This window comes from Lynx canadensis, chromosome D1, assembly GCF_007474595.2.
Source record: "Lynx canadensis isolate LIC74 chromosome D1, mLynCan4.pri.v2, whole genome shotgun sequence".
Lineage (NCBI taxonomy): Eukaryota > Metazoa > Chordata > Mammalia > Carnivora > Felidae > Lynx > Lynx canadensis.
In genome coordinates, this window is record NC_044312.2 from 56,874,280 (window position 1) to 56,889,938 (window position 15,659).

Here is a 15,659-nt window from a genome sequence, read left to right on the forward strand (position 1 = left end):
AAGCATTGGGTCCTGACAGGTAGAGGGAAGAGGGGCCCCCACCCCAACCCCAGCCTGCTCAGGATTCACGGGTGGGCCCTGTGGAAAGCCAAACAGCTCACCAGGTAGCCTGACTCACAGCCGATGTCTGCAGCCTCCCAGGTGGCCATTCTCTGTATCTTCTTTGCCATGGTATTTGCCTTCTACCTGGCCCCTCTCACCATCTCATCTCCCTGCATCATGGAGAAAAAGGACCTGGGCCCCAAGCCTGCCCTCATTGGCCACCGTGGGGCTCCTATGGTGAGTACCACCTGAGGGTCCTAACAGAGCAGAGAGGGGGGTGGGCAGTTCTGCCATTCTAGGGGAGACAGGCCTACAAGACCTATCTCCTTGTAGGGAAGATATAATATGTGTAATATGGTAATAGCAGGAATCTTTAGCTCTTTTGGGGGGCATATGGGAAGGGTTGGTGAAAAAGCTGGGGAGCTCAGATGGGACTGAATCCTGAAAAGTCCTGAAGGCATCTCGCTAAAAAGATTTAAGTTTTTATCCTGAGGGCCCTGGAAAGATACAGGCAGGCTAGGTTGTGGGTTGGGAAGGCCCAGGAGAGAGGGGGAGCTGGGTGTGGGGAGGACAGCCGGTCCCCGGGTTGTAGGAGAACCCTCTGGGCTGTGGGGTGCAGAAGGGAACAGGTACAATTCAGAGCCCACTGCTAGAGGGAAGGTACTTGAAGAGGGTTGAATTAGAGACAGAAGGGAGTCAAAGTCAGAGCCCTGTGACCCAGCAGTAGTTTAGAGGGTGGCTCCAGAGCCATGCTTCCTCAGCCCTTTGGCAGCTGTGGGAGCCTGGACCAATCCGTGTCTGCTCTGTGCCAGTTTCCTCATCTTGTGTCTTGGGATAACAAGAGTGCCTGCACCGGTGGGCCATGTGAAGTACCCAGCTATGAGCCTAGCACACAGAGAGTGAGAGATAGATATTTCTGGCTTCTGGGGCAGGCTGTCTCCCTTCTCTGGACCACGGGGTTCTCCTGCACCAACACCTTGACTTTGTGGTTCTTAACAGAGGCAGTACCTATTATCACCACCAGGAGGCGCTTGGGGCCTGCGTGAGAGTTTCTTTTTCTTTTTTTCTTTTCTTTTTTTTTTTTTTTTGGCAGTGATTGAGAGTTCCATGTATCATTGCATTTCAGGGCAGTCAAGGCAGCCTCACAAAGTAACTTTTAAAAGGAGGTGTTAAGTCTGGTGGGGCTGTGAATCACCCTTAGGTTTTTCCCCACTTCCTGTGTTGAGTGTTACTGTGCCCGTTTTGTAGGTAAAAATCAGATACCTGTGCCTGAACCGGCCCCTGGTACCCTCCCAACACACCCTTCGCTGGTCCCAGTACCTCCAGGAGGCAAACAGCTGGAAAGACCATGGCTCTGGAGCCAGAGGGATCTGGATTTGGGGTCCAGTTTTGTCCCATATTGCCTGTGTGTCTCGGGGGGTCACCAGTCCCCTCTGAGCCTCATGCTGCTGACCATTGTGAGGATAATTTAGAAGCATAGCCTTTGCAGGTGGGCGGGGCCCAAGGTTACAGCACCTCTTCCATCCATGACCCAGATTACCCACCCACCTGCTCTGGAGGCCAGGGGACAAGTAGGTGTGCCGAGGGGGGTGGGCACTCAGCCAAGGAGAAGGAACTAGGTGGCCCCAGCATGGATCATTTTTTTAGTAGGAAAAAAGTAACATTCACAGAAATGGCAAGAATTGTATAAGGAATCATATAATGAAGAATAATATAAGGAATCCAAGACCACCTTCAATATTTATCAATGTTCTTGCCATCCTTTGTTTCATCTGTCTCCCTACTTTTTCTTTTCTGATGTAAAATTTTAAAACAAATCCCAAACATCCTATCATTTTGCCCATATATACTTCATATGTATGTATCTCTAATACATAAGGACTTTTTTCTTTTAAACATAGCCAAAACTACAATGCTGCTGTCACACCCAACAAAATAATAATTCTTTAATATTATCTAATACTGAATCCATGTTCAGTTTTCCTTTGTTGTCTCAAAAATACCTTTTTACAGTTGTTAAAAATCAGGATCCACACGGAGAACACGTAGTACATCTGGTTGACATGTCTTCCAAGTATCTCTTAGTATAGAACAGTCCCCCTCCCTTTTCCCATATGCTGTTTATTTGTCAAAGAAACGGAGTCATTTGTCCTGTAGAATTTCCCACGTTGTGCATCTGGCTGATTGCATCCTCTTGGTGGTTTTTGAGGGGCTAGCACGAGTGTCTGACATGGCTCCGTGTGTCACTGTGCATGCACATGTATCGGTGTCTACACCTGTGTGTATCATTGGGTCTGGATCCACACATCTGTGTGTGATAAGCCCAAGTGCACATTGCTGTCTTGGTGTGTCCGTGTGCCCTTGGGTGTATGGTTCCTCTGTGGGTGCAGCTGGATGTGTGTATGTGTGTGTTCTTTAATATTTGGTCAGACTAACTCCAAAGTCGGGACTTTTAACCACAGTGGCCTGCCCACCTGAGTTTGTGACAGCCACCCCTCACATACACACTCGAGAAAAGAACCCCACTTGGGCTCAGGCATGAGACAGGTAGGGATTAAGAATTCACCCTGAAATCCCACATGTTTCTTAGAGCCCTCCTGGAGTCCCAAGGCTGGCCAAGGAGGGCTAGGTTTCCATGCCTCCCTCTCCCAGAGGCGGAGGTGAGCACCTATCCCCGGGAGACCTGACTAAAAAGCCTCTGGAGAAGAGACTCTGCCCTTCCCAGTCACTTCCTCTGTTCCCCAACGGTCTTTGTAGACCCCGCTGTGCTCCTTTGTGTTCTTCGCATAGTCAACCTTCTGCAGCCTCAGCCCCCAGAAGAGCAATGGCACCTCTTGTGAGAGGCCTGGCCGCAGGACGTTTAGAGGCGAGCTGGGCAGGAACTCCACCGAGTCCATGCCGGTCTCTAGATGCCTCTGTGGCCTTGTTCCGCCTCTCGGTGGGGCCACACACAGCCCACCTGACTGGGAGAAGGTAGCCACGTCCCCCAAAGCTGTTCTGCCCCAAGAAAAGTGGAAGAAAGGAACTCAGTTATAGAGACTGCTGATGCCCTTATTTCATCTGTGAGCTTGATAACACTAGCCTATTTTATAGCTAAAGAAACCTTAAGGTGCAGAAGGTGAGCGACTGGGAAGTCGAATTGCTCCTTCTCAGTCCCCACAGCCCTTGCCGTGCCAGGCTGCCTCCCAGGGGAGGGTAATGTGTTACATGTTGGAGCAGCATGGCCAGAGGGAGAGAAGATGGGCATGTGTCTTGTGGGAAGTGAGATCAGTCGCGGGAACCCCTTCCACCCCACTCCTTCACTGCCAGGAGTCCTCACTCCCCTCCCTGTTCCAGCCCGCACTGCGCTGGGTCGTAGCTCACTCCTTGATATGGTGGTGACCCCCAGTGGCAACAAAGGGTATGACAGGGTCTTCAGGCAAGACAGAACTAGGGAGGGAGACTTCAAACTCCAACTCTCCCAACTGGAAAGACCCTCAGAGAACAGTGAATATATACCCCAAGGGGAAAATGGGGAAACTGAGGTTCATAGGAGAAAGAGATGCACCAGCGGTTACAAAGTTACTTTATGGCAGGGCCAGGGCTAGAACCAGATCTTCTGATGTGTATGCTATAGGATTAATAGTCATTTATTAAGCATTTATTGTACGTCAGGCACCATGGTTGGGTGCTTTTAATCCATGTAACAGCCTGGGGGATGGCCTTGTCATGGCTGGAAACGGTGCCATCCTGTGTCCCCTCCCCTCTCCCTCTGGGATCTCCACCCAGACTCCGGGTATAATTGGGAGGAAACATGGCTTGCACCCCAGCCCAAGACTGTGACGAGACAGAGGACTGTATAAAAACCCTCACACCCCCATATATACATCAACACTAACCACCTTGCCTCCTCCCCACCCCACCCCCAAAAAAACCTGTGAGGCAGGCATGATTTCACAGATGAAGAGAACGAGCCTCTGAGAAGCTGCATGGGTGTCCAGGGTCCCACAGCTACTACTTGGAGGAGTTGGAATTAGAACCAGACTTACTCCAGCCTCCCAATATGGAAGGTTCTAGATTGGCTGGGGAGGTGTACATCAGCTAAATCTCGGCTCTCCCTTCCTGCCCAGCTGGCCCCAGAGCACACACTGATGTCCTTCCGGAAGGCCCTGGAGCAGAAGCTGTATGGGCTACAGGCTGATGTCACCATCAGGTAGGTGTGGGGGTCAAGAGGACCACAAGGCCTCTCATCCCTGCCGCATCCGGGACCCTGCTGGAGAAACCGTGGGTCCCAGAGCCTCAGAGATGGGGCTTGGGGCTTGGATGATCCGCCACAGGGCTGACACCCTGTTTGTGCCTAATGCCAGGATATAAAATAGGGAAATAAACACATGCTCTTGGTTCAAGCAGGGGTGGGTGTTTGGGACCTGAAGTCCTGCCACAGATCTACTTGAAGGAAAGACTAGATCTGTGTGGCTCAGCAAGATGGCTCAAACACCAATGGGTGGAATGAGCACACTGCAGAGTGATATATTCACTGTGATGTCAGTTATATTTAGAAGACACAGAAAATGATTTGTACGTTTTCAACGTGTAGATTTTAAAAGTATGTCTTAACATGAAAGGTCAAGAAGAACTCATACCAATTTCACAACAGATTATCTCTGAGAGGGGAAGGAGGCGGGGCTGCCATGTTTAGCTACACAGGTTGTGTAGTGAACAAGATACCACATACGTGAGGGGCTAAGCATAGATATCGTTGTTAGATAACCCACTGGTCCCAGTGTAGATACCACAGAATTGTGTGTGTATCGAAACTTTCTAGCAGACGGAGGTAAAATGCCTTGAGGCAGGGGTGCACAGGTGCTTTTTACTATTTCACACTATGACATCATATGTGGTATCAGCAGCCCCAAACGGGTAGACTAGGATGGTGGGAAGGGGGAATTTGTCAAAGGGGCCTGCATTTGTACTGTTCTAGTATGGCATCACATGGCCCGGGTTCTAAGTAAGGTCATACCATTTACTGGCTAATGGGTCTTGAGCTAGGTACTTCCCTCTCAGCCTCAGTTTCCCCATTATCAAACGAGGCAGCACTATCTGCTAGGGCTGCTGAAAAAATAGACCCAGCCCTCCATCCTCAGCAGTCCCTAACCCCGTCTGACCCTCACAGAGAGCCAGAAGGAGTCACCTGTGAGTCCACTGCCCTCCCGGTGCAGACAGGGAACCTGAGGTCCACAGAGGCAAAGCCTGCCTGGATGTCACGGGGGTTGTATAAGTGGATGGGAAGGAGCCTACGTGTGCTGGTGGGGGGATGACTGGTGGGCAGGTGAGGGACCTGGGTGGACAGTGACTTGGGGACCCCACCTTCCCGTAGCCTGGATGGCGTGCCCTTCCTCATGCATGACACCACCCTGCGGCGCACCACCAACGTGGAGGAGGAGTTTCCGGAGCTCGCCCGCAGGCCCGCCTCCATGCTGAACTGGACCATCCTGCAGAGGCTCAATGCCGGCCAGTGGTTCCTGAAGGTCTGGCTGTACCTGTCCCAGTCCTAGGCATGGAAAGCACAGGCGGGGACCCCATGGAGTGAGAGGGCCGGGAGTGGTCATCAGCTCAGATGACCCCTAGTCCCCTAGCATCAATGACTCACAGCCAGGTTGGTTAGTGGCCTGCTTCGGCTCCAGCCACTGAAGCCCAGATCTCATGGTTGTCACTGCTTCTTCTGGTTCTGTCTCCCACATCAGAAAAAGTTGGTGGTGATGATAAGAGTTAACAGGTAAAACTATTAATTCTGTCAAACTCTAGAGGGAAATTGCTTCTCTGGTGTGAAATGCTACTAAAGGAGAAATGTGCTGGGGTCTGGGATAAGTTCCAAGCAGGTGATTCTTTCAGGAAAACAGGTGTGGCCCAGAGAAGTTAGGGTTGGGGTCTTCTAAAAGCCCCACAGGGCCACAGTTATCAATTTACCTGACCCACACACCAGCAGACACTGGCAGCTCAGGGGTCTCCGTGCTTAGTGGCCAAGAAGGCACACGGAGGCCCCAAAGGGCTGGCGAGGCAGCCATGTGTGTTCCTATCTCTGCCAGACGGATCCCTTCTGGACGGCCAGCTCTCTGTCACCCTCCGACCACAGGGAGGCCCAGAACCAGTCCATCTGCAGCTTAGCAGAGCTCCTGGAGCTGGCCAAGGGCAATGCCACGCTGCTTCTCAACCTGCGTGACCCACCACGGGAGCACCCCTACCGTGGCAGCTTCCTCAATGTCACGCTGGAGGCCTTGCTGCGCTCTGGGTTCCCCCAGCACCAGGTGAGGCCCTGCTCAGCAGCCCTGCCCTGCCCCCCTGGAAACCCAGGCCTGGCTGGAGCAGGACTCCAGCGTAACTTCACTGTGCCTCCTGTCCAGACCTCAGTTTCCACATTTGTAGAATGGGGGTAACATGCCCCTTGCCTTCCTGACAGGGTAGTCGTGGAGACAAGAGGGAAACAAGAAAGTCCTTTAAAATGTACAAAGGGCAGGAGCAGGTTCTCTGGGACACTGCTATTTCCACGAAGCACTGCCCGCATCCTTGTGCTGTAATACTTGGGGGTCAGAGGAATTCGAAACGAATTTATGGCAGCACACTAAACTGGTGGCATCCTATAGAGTGACTGACGCTTGGGTTATCAGTCTTGTCATGACAGGGGTCTACAGGGGAAGCTCCCTGAGTTGCTGACAGAGCAACTGCACAGCCTTGGCTGGGACCAGGTTGACCCCTGTAGATAATGATTACACATAAGCTCCACTGTGTGCCAGGTCCCAGCTCTCTGAAACCTTCCAGGGGCTTCAGGCTTCTTTAACAGAAGAGAAAGCCGAGGCTGCCCCCTCTCCTGCCTGCAGGTCATGTGGCTGCCTAACAGGCAGAGGCCCTTCGTGCGGAAGGTGGCTCCTGGCTTCCAGCAGACATCAGGTTCCAAGGAGGCGGCCGCCAGCCTGCGGAGAGGCCACATCCAGAGGCTGAACCTGCGCTACACTCAGGTGTCCCGCCAGGAGCTCAGGTGCCTGCCCCAGCTCACCAGGGGGAGGCTGGATGCACAGAGTTCCTGGTTCAAAGAGTGGAGGTGGAGAGCATCAGGCAGATCCAGGTTTTATCTGAGTTTGGTCCTCTGGGAGTGGAGATTCCTTTCTCCAGGGCCAGTTGTGGGTGTTCCTTTCTCCAGGGCCAGGAGGTTCGTGAAGGGGGCATGCTTTACAGGCCCGGAGGCCCCAGTCTGAGGGCTGACCAGCCTCCGTCCCCCTGCCCCACAGGGACTATGCGTCCTGGAACTTGAGTGTGAACCTCTACACGGTCAATGCACCGTGGCTCTTCTCTTTGCTGTGGTGTGCAGGAGTCCCATCTGTCACCTCCGACAACTCCCATACCCTGTCCCAGGTGCCTTCCCCTCTCTGGATCATGGTAAGTTGGGAAATTGTTGGGGGGTGTGTGCAGGAGGGCACCTGGGGGTGTAGAGGGAGCCTGTGATACAGGGTGGGGGGTAGGCTCGATGCTCAGGGCTCTCTGGTGAGGTCTCAAGGGTGGGGGCAGCACGTGGTGGGGGGTATAGGCTTGAGGCAAGAGGAAGATCTTCATGGCCTCTGGAGTCTGCACTAAGGTGCTGGGGGGTGGGAAGAACCTGGGCCCAACCCACAGGGAGAAAAACATCATTTAAGGGCCCCAGAGGAGTAAATTACTACTTGAGGGTTGGGTTTCGGGAGTTTGTTATATTTTGTTTTGAAGAAGGAGAAGGCATTAGAAAAAGAGGGTGTAACAACAGGACAAAGATAGGGAACATTTAAAAGCTGCTCTGAGAATACACCAAATAAAACCAGTTTTCAACTGGTTGATTGGGTCCCTATAGACTGGCCTGGGCTCCCATCCCAGCTCTGTCACTGGGGGAGCCCCCTACTCCCCACTATGCTCCCCCTGGCTCCCCACTGCCATCTCCATGAGGATAGGACAGCCAGTCTGAGGGTCTTGTTATGGCTGAGACAGTGCCAGGGTCAAGTAACCAGAGCTAGGTTATGGATGGTTGTGTCCGTCCACCTACCAGAGGTCCTTGCAAACCTCCAGAGGCTCTGCTGGGAACCAGCAGTGCGCACACTCGGAAGTTCAGGCGACAGCAGCTGACCAGCAGCAAGAAGTGCTCCTCTGTCCAGGCCCCGTCCCTCCTCCACAGCTCACCTGACATCAAGGCCTGGCTACACTGGAGGCTTTGCCCTCCCTGGCCCCGGGAGCGGGCAGGCCTTCACTCAACACCCTACAGTGACACACGTAATCTCACACCTGCACAGATGCCACACACACCCCTGCATACGTACTAGTCACTTACACCCCCACATTCAGCTATTTGTCTTTTGTTACTCAGCTTCTGCTTGGAGCCCCCCTTAAGCACACAAACCCACCAGGCTTATTCACAAATGCCACCTCTACCCTGAACACCACACAGATTTTTTTTTTTTGAGTGAGAAAGAGGGGAGGGGTACAAGTGAGTGAGGGGCAGAGAGAGAAGTGGGGCTCACCAAAGCGGGGTTCGTGCTCACCTGATGTGGGACTCAAACTCACAAACTGTGAGATCATGACCTGAGCCGAAGTCAGATGCTTAATGACTGAGCCACCAGACACCCCACACAGATCTTTTTTATCCTACACACACACACACAGGCTTACAGTGTTCAGAGCCTACTCCTACAAAATATCATCTCAAGCCCCGAAGCCCCCTCTGGATCCTCCCAGCCCATCCCTGATAGTGACGTGGGGTCCCCCTGCCCATATGGACCCTCGGTCTGGGGCCCCGGTATGGACTGGCCAGGACTGAAAACTGGCCACTGGCCATCTGTCCACAGCCCCCGGACGAGTACTGTCTCATGTGGGTCACTGCAGACCTGGTCTCCTTCAGCCTCATCATTGGCATCTTCGTGCTCCAGAAGTGAGTAGGCTTGGACGCCCTTCCACAGCCTTCCCTGCCCCACAGCAGGCGAGCCCCCACCTCAGCCAGTCAAACCTCCCCAAGTCCTGGGCCAGGAGAAGCCCTGACCAGGCAGCGTGTTCAGGGTAGGAGGAGGACTGCCCAGTGGCCTGCAGCCCGTCCTCCTCAGCCAGAGCTGAGTGGCTTCGGGAACAGGTACCCGGCTAGGAGCCTATAGCCAACCAAGCTCTGACATGATTTGCTATGTGGACTTTGGCTTGTGTCCTGACTGTTCCCCGGGGCCTGGGTTGTCACCGGCACTCAGGTGTGCCGTGCTGGAGACCTCCTGCCTGTCAGGGTAGCAGCTGAGCTGGTGGCTGCAGTGGGGAAGTGGGGTTGGTCTGGGGGAGGGTTTAGGGCCAGGCAGGGGCCCCAAACCAGCCACAGACAACAACTGGCCGTTCTATTCCTGACTGACGTTCTCTCTCTGTCACACACCGCTCTGATCCGGCGCATGTCCCTCCTCTCTCTCCCCACCCCCCTCTCTGCTGCACTCTGGCATCTCACAGCTATCACTTGATCAGGTAATTCTGGTGTGGTCTTCCTCTCCTGTCCCTCTTTCTCCCTCTTCCTTGCCATTCCCTTCTCCAGTTCCCTCTGAAAACCTGCCGTGCACTGAGCCGGTGCCTGGGTCAGGGTCCCTTGCGGGTCACCCTCCCAGACACCTCCCCTCGCCTGAAGCCTCCTGCTGTCCCCTGCCCTCCTTCTCTCCCCCACAATCCTCCCTTCTCTCCCCATCTTGCCATGTGTGTCCCTCTGCCCTTTGTTCCTCCTCGCTGTCTCTGTGGATGGGAACCCATGCTTCCCTGCAGGTTTGCTGACCTGGCCTCTCTTAGCACCAAAGCGGCTCCCTCGGGGGAGGGGCTGTGCCTGGCTGTCCCTCCCCTGCCACCAACTCTAGCACTCGCAGGGGCCTTCGCCACTACCCTACCAAGTTCTGTTCCCCCCTTCCCACTTTTGGCTTTGCCTCTGTTTATCTTTCTCTGTGTCTCTCACTTTGTGACTCCTGCCCCCCCCTTATACACACAGCCTCCCTGCTTTCCCCTGGGGGCACCCCACAGTGGTTGAGCTTCCTGTCCTAGATGTGCCTGGCTGCAGAGACCCTGGCCTGACACTTTCCTCCTGGGTTCGATGTTAATTTCCAACAGGAGTCCTAGGTCCTGGGGTCCAAGCCCTCACCTTAGCTAAGTGCCTTGGGCCCTCCTGCTTTATACAGCCTCACTAACCAGCTTCCAGAGGACCCTCCCTGGCTGAGGGGCTGAGGGGCTGAGTGCAGCAAAGGGACATGTACCTGGTCCTTCATTTGCAGCCAGCAGACATCCGCATGTGCTGGTGCTGTGCTGGGCCTGCAGCGGGGAGCCAGGCCTTCGCTCTCGGAGCCCCGGTGTGCTGGGTGGGGGCCAGCCAAGGTGGCCTAGGTGCTGGGATGGACATGTCCAGCCAGGGTCGTGTCACTGTCTTCCTGGGGGTCAGCAGAGGACTGGTGGAAGAGGGGACCCTGAGGGAGAATATCATTCCCTGTGGGCCCCCTTCCTCCATTCACTCACTGAACCAATACTATGGGCACCTGCCACACAGCAGACATTGAGGTTGGTGCCAGGGACACAGTGGCAGATAAGAGACCTATCGCTGCCCTCAAAGACATGTAGGGCAGCCAGCCCAGCCAGAGCACAGGCTGCCTTCCCCTCTGCTTCCTGATTCCCCCTTGTCTGTCTGTTCTTTTCATTCACCCATCTGCCTGTCCATCTGTCTGTCCATTTCTGCTGTGCTGACCCCATCTGGAAACAACTGATTTCTCATGGAGTCCGGGCTGCCCGCACCACCCCCGCAGGGCTCAATGTCTGAGGGGTTGGGTTCTTGTTTCCAAGCTGACCCCTGCTTCTCTTGGTGGGAATGGGGGTAGGGGTTCAGTCAATCTTTCTGTCTAGTTTGCAGGACAAGTCATAAGTTCAGAGACCAGAGATTTGGGGCTGGTTCAGAGGTACTGCAACAGCAAAAACTGCTGTGGGCTAGGTACAGGAGCCCGAGTTCCCCAGCTCTTCCTGGCCCCTGCACGCCCTGTACAGCCCCACCTCTTGCCCGTTGGCTTAATTTTATCCCCCACCTCATCCCTGCCTCATCTGTCAGAGGGATTAATGCTGTATCTAGCCTGTGCCTCACCATGAGGAAACAGGTCACTCTCCTAGGGTTGTTGGAACAGACCCGAGTCACTGACACCCTTGTCTCTGAACCTGTGAAGACAAGCTCCCCACTTGTCTTCACAGCTCCTCCCCTCACTCCCTCCCCTCTTTCACTTCCACTCCGGGGTTTCCCCACTGGCTTCACTCAGCCTGGTCCTGATGGTGGAGCTGGACGACACATCAGCCAGGACTCCCTGAGATTGGTGTGTACCCCACAGATGGCTCATCAGAGTCAGGTCTGCTAAGCTCCCCCACCCCAATTTACCCCAGAAGTCAGCGTGCAACTGCAAGCACCCGAAACAGAACTCACCAACCCCAAACAAACTATCTTCCTGGGCAAGGAGGGCTGACCTAGGGTTCCGGGGACAAGAGAGAGGCAGGAGAGCCCTGGCTGAGTCAGGGGTCTCTGACGCAAGCCCTTCTCTGGGCCTCAGTTTCCCCATCTCTAGTCAGACAAGAGTCCTGCTGGCCTCTCAGGCCCAATCCGGACAGGTTCTGGAATTGGGCAGGATCCTCGCTCCAAGGAAGGGTGGGGAAGGACCTGTGCCCATGGGGCCGTCTCTGCAGGTGGCGCCTGGGTGGCATTCGGAGCTACAACCCCGAGCAGATCATGCTGAGCGCTGCGGTGCGCCGGACCAGCCGGGATGTCAGCATCATGAAGGAGAAGCTCATCTTCTCAGGTGTGCAGCCCTGCAGGTTGAGACGGGTGGTGGGCTCAGTTACCACCCCACGCATGTACTCGAGTATGTGTACACACATTCACCCACAGCACGTACAGCCAGGAACACAGCACGGACATACATGTACCCACCCAGCTTCACATACACATACAGAAACATGTACCCCTCCGCATGCTGTCATCCACTCCAAGCCCTGGGGCAGTCAGCCCCATGGGTGGTGGACAAAGGACAAAAGTGTGGGGGTGGGGGAGTCTGCTTTTAAGGCTTACCCTCCTTTGCCTGGTTTATACACCACAGATATTGATTTTTTCCCTTCTGCTTGCTGCCAGCCCATCGATGCCATTCCCAGTCTGATGGAGGAGGCAGCCGTAAGAACAAATACATAGAAACTTGGGTGTCACTAGAGCTCCAACAGGTGTGCTGAGCCAGAGTGGGGTGCAGAGAAGAGTGGTCAGAGCTCTCTGGGACAGTGAGGGTCTTGGGGCCCACTTTGCAAGGAGGTGACCTAGTGGGAATGGGAAAGATGAGTAGGAGGGGTCTGGGTTTGAGGTGAGGACTGACCAAGCAGAGGGAAGGAAGGGTATTCAGGCAGGAACAGCATATGTTCAGAGGTAGTGAGGGGGCATGGCTTACTGGGGTACCAAGAATTATTCCATATGGTGTGTGTGGGGGGGGCTCAGGTTCACTTACCCTGAGGTGGCACTGAGGGGGGCACTTGGGCCTCGAGTCTGTGGTCAGGAGCTTGGGCTTCAGTTTGAAAGCAGAGTATGGTCACAGGCAGATCTGTCCCTGTTACAGGAGGGCTGTAACAAAGCACCCCAAACTGGTGGTGTAAACAACAGAAATTTATGGTCTCGGTTCTGGAGGCCAGAAGTCCAAAATCAAGGTGTTGGCAAGGTTGATTCACTCTGAGGACTGTGGGCGAAGGATCTGGTCCAGGCCTCTCTCCTTGACTTGTAGGTGGTCATATCTGTGTTTACGTGGCTCTCCCAGTATGCATCTCTGTGTACAAATTTCATCTCTTCCTAAGGACACCAGGCATATTGGACTAGGGCCCATCTTGATGACTTCATCTTAACTAACATCTGCAACAACCTTATTTTCAAATGAAGTCACATCATGAAGTACTGGGGGCTAGAACTTTCAACATATGAATTGGGGGGGCAGAGCACAATTCCACCTCTAACAAGCATGGAGGGTGAACTAGAGAGGGGGAAGGTGGAGATGAGGAAGCCAGAAATTCAGGTGAGAGATTAGGCATGGGAACACGGAGGAGAGGAGAGATTTGAGGTATATTTAGGAGCCAGATGGACTGGGGTTCAAATCCCAGCTCTGTCCCCAACTAGAGTGTGAACCAGAGCACATTGGCACCAGACCCTTCCTGTATAAAACGGACTGGCACCTCCTGCCCCTCACAGGGTGCTTGTGGGGTTAGCACCATGCATGACCCAGCAGTGTGCTTGGTAAACACGGCCTGAATGAAGGATACCCCAGTGGGGGTGACTGGTTTGGGAGCTGGTTCCTAGGATTGTGTGAACATCCATTCATTCACTCTCCCCTTTATTCATTCATTCCTTCAACAGATAATTGCCAGGTACTGTTTTAGGTGCTTAGGATTTACAGATTCTTGCCTATGGGACACTTACATTCCTCCTCCCTTGGCTCAAAAGACCGCCCTCTCCTGGGAGCCTTCTCTGAGCACCAAGGCTGGGTTGGAGGGCCTCTCCTGGTGGTTCTCAGCCCTCTAGCCACACTGGGGAGCTCCTGTAAGGGCCAAAGGCACCCGGGGTCCCCCGGCTCCTACAGCCTGGCCCAGGGAAATCAGAAGGGGCGGGTGGAGTGAATGGAGAGCCTCTAGGCCTCTAGGCCTGGAAGATTCTGCCCACGCAGGCCCCCACCTCTCCTTCAGTGCCAAAGGCCATTCATTGAGCACCTTCGGATACAGACTCTGAGGCAGCCAGCCACAGCCCTCAGGCCACCCTGCCCACTCCGGGTTGAGAGGTCCTTTCTAGAGACCCTCAACCTCACCAAGGCACCCTGAGTCCCCTCAGGGTGGGCTCAGCTCCACTCAGCAGACACTTCCTGAGCCTCTGCTCTATGTTCGGTGCTGTGCCAGGCAGTAGGGACACAGATGCACCCAGACCTCACGCCTGTGCTTGAAGTACTCCAGTTGGTGGGGGCCACAGATAGTGACAGTACAGGATGTGATGGGGCAGGGGGAAGCAGGGGCTAAGGTGGACATGAGGAGGCCCCATCCCAGCTTGGGGGGCTCAGGGGAGGCTTTTAGGGAACCATAATAACAGAGATGAGAAAAATTGAGCCATATTTTAAGAAATAAAGTACCGATGGGGAAGTCACTCCCAGGAGAGGGACCAGTGCGTGCAAAGGCCCTGAGGAAACACATGAGCACCAAGCCCAGGAGGGTGCAGATGGTTTTCTGTGGCTGGGAGGTGGAGTTCCAGGGGAGAGGTGAATGGGGTGTGGCCAGAGTGTTTGCAGAGTCCAAGGAGGGCCTTGAATACCAACCTCAATAGCAAACCTGAACCCAGTGATTTCATCAGCCTCCAAGTGCCTGAACAGGAGCTGTGTGTTGCGAGTTACCCTTCCCCCTCATCTCCCAGCCATCCTCACTGAACTCTCTTCTCCCTACTCACGTTCTGCCTCCCTCTGGCCCAGCAGAGATCAGCGATGGCATGGAGGTTTCCGATGAGCTCTCTGTATGTTCAGACAACAGCTATGACACGTATGCCAACAGCGCTCCCACCCCTAAGGACAACCGAGGGAGTGGCAGCCGCACCAAGACTCTCACAGACCGGAGTGGGCGTTAGCCGAAGACCTGTTTGTCCCAGCCTGTACCTGTACGTGGAGACCAGGGGACCCAAGAGAGCGGGCAGAAGCATGTCTGGACCTGGAGTGCTCTGGGAGCTGGCTCCACGGCCTCCTCGTTGGCTCCGGCCCCCGTCAGCCATGGCCCCCCTTGAAGGGGACTCCCCTCTCTCCTGAGGCCCAGCCAGGTCAGAACTCCAGCCTCGCAGAGGCCCCTGCTGGCCTGGGGCCCCTTCTGGGAAGTCTGGGGCCCAGGGCCTGGTCCTCCCCCGGAGGCCTTCCCTTGCATCCTGATCTGGAAGCTCTGATGGCTCGCTGCTGGGCCGTGTGGCAGTTGAGGATGTGGATGTCCACATGTGTCCATCCTCCCTTCTATGCTGAGGTAGCCAACTTCTTCGGTGTCTCCTGCCTTGAGGGCCTGGGCTGGGCCTCTGCCCCCAGCAGCTGTTCTTCACATCAGTCTCAAAGCACAAGGAGGTTCAGCCCAAGAAGAAAGCCTGCTGTGGTGGAGACACTCCTCCCTGACCAGCCTCCTACCACCACTGGCCCTGCCTCAGGAGAGGGACTGAGCCACGTCCCCAGGAACAGCTGGAGACGGCCAGGAGAATAGGCCTAAGGCTGCTTTATCCCTCGCCCTCGTGTCCAACAGACTTCTAGGGCAGAGTGGCACAGAGGCCCAAGAGATCTGCAGACTGATACAACCTCAGGTTTCCACATCAGTGGCCACAGGGCATTGGCCACCTAGGAAGAATGTCCTAGGCATGGCCAAGGAGGCCTACAGCAGAGCAAGCCTGACAGCCTTGGCCAATATGATTAAAGCTGCCATCCTGACACGTGTTGTCTCTGAATGGTCTGTGGGAGGACGGGGAGAGAACTTGCTGGGTTTGGGATTCAGTTTTGGCCAAAGGAGGAAGCATTTTCAGAAATGAGTAGAAGAGTGGCAGGGTACTTGGGCCCCTACCCAGTATCACC

At 54.7% G+C, this 15,659-nt stretch overlaps 1 protein-coding gene across 4 annotated transcripts in view; it reads left to right on the forward strand.

Moving 5' to 3' along the window:
• The window catches only part of GDPD5 (glycerophosphodiester phosphodiesterase domain containing 5), an 87,492-nt gene extending 71,974 nt beyond the window's left edge, over positions 1–15,518 (forward strand). Inside the window, exons 9-18 of one of the 4 annotated variants that reach the window (XM_030332880.1) lie at positions 134–279; positions 4,152–4,234; positions 5,399–5,549; positions 6,108–6,326; positions 6,897–7,054; positions 7,305–7,452; positions 8,880–8,962; positions 9,511–9,525; positions 11,749–11,861; positions 14,538–15,518. In XM_030332880.1, coding sequence (XP_030188740.1) covers positions 134–279; positions 4,152–4,234; positions 5,399–5,549; positions 6,108–6,326; positions 6,897–7,054; positions 7,305–7,452; positions 8,880–8,962; positions 9,511–9,525; positions 11,749–11,861; positions 14,538–14,689 — 1,268 coding nt within the window. In that variant the 3' untranslated portion in view covers positions 14,690–15,518. The remainder of the gene's footprint in view (positions 1–133; positions 280–4,151; positions 4,235–5,398; positions 5,550–6,107; positions 6,327–6,896; positions 7,055–7,304; positions 7,453–8,879; positions 8,963–9,510; positions 9,526–11,748; positions 11,862–14,537) is intronic. The other 3 variants (XM_030332882.1, XM_030332883.1, XM_030332884.1) reach the window with 3 other exon arrangements.
• The last annotated feature ends 141 nt before the right edge of the window (positions 15,519–15,659 follow it).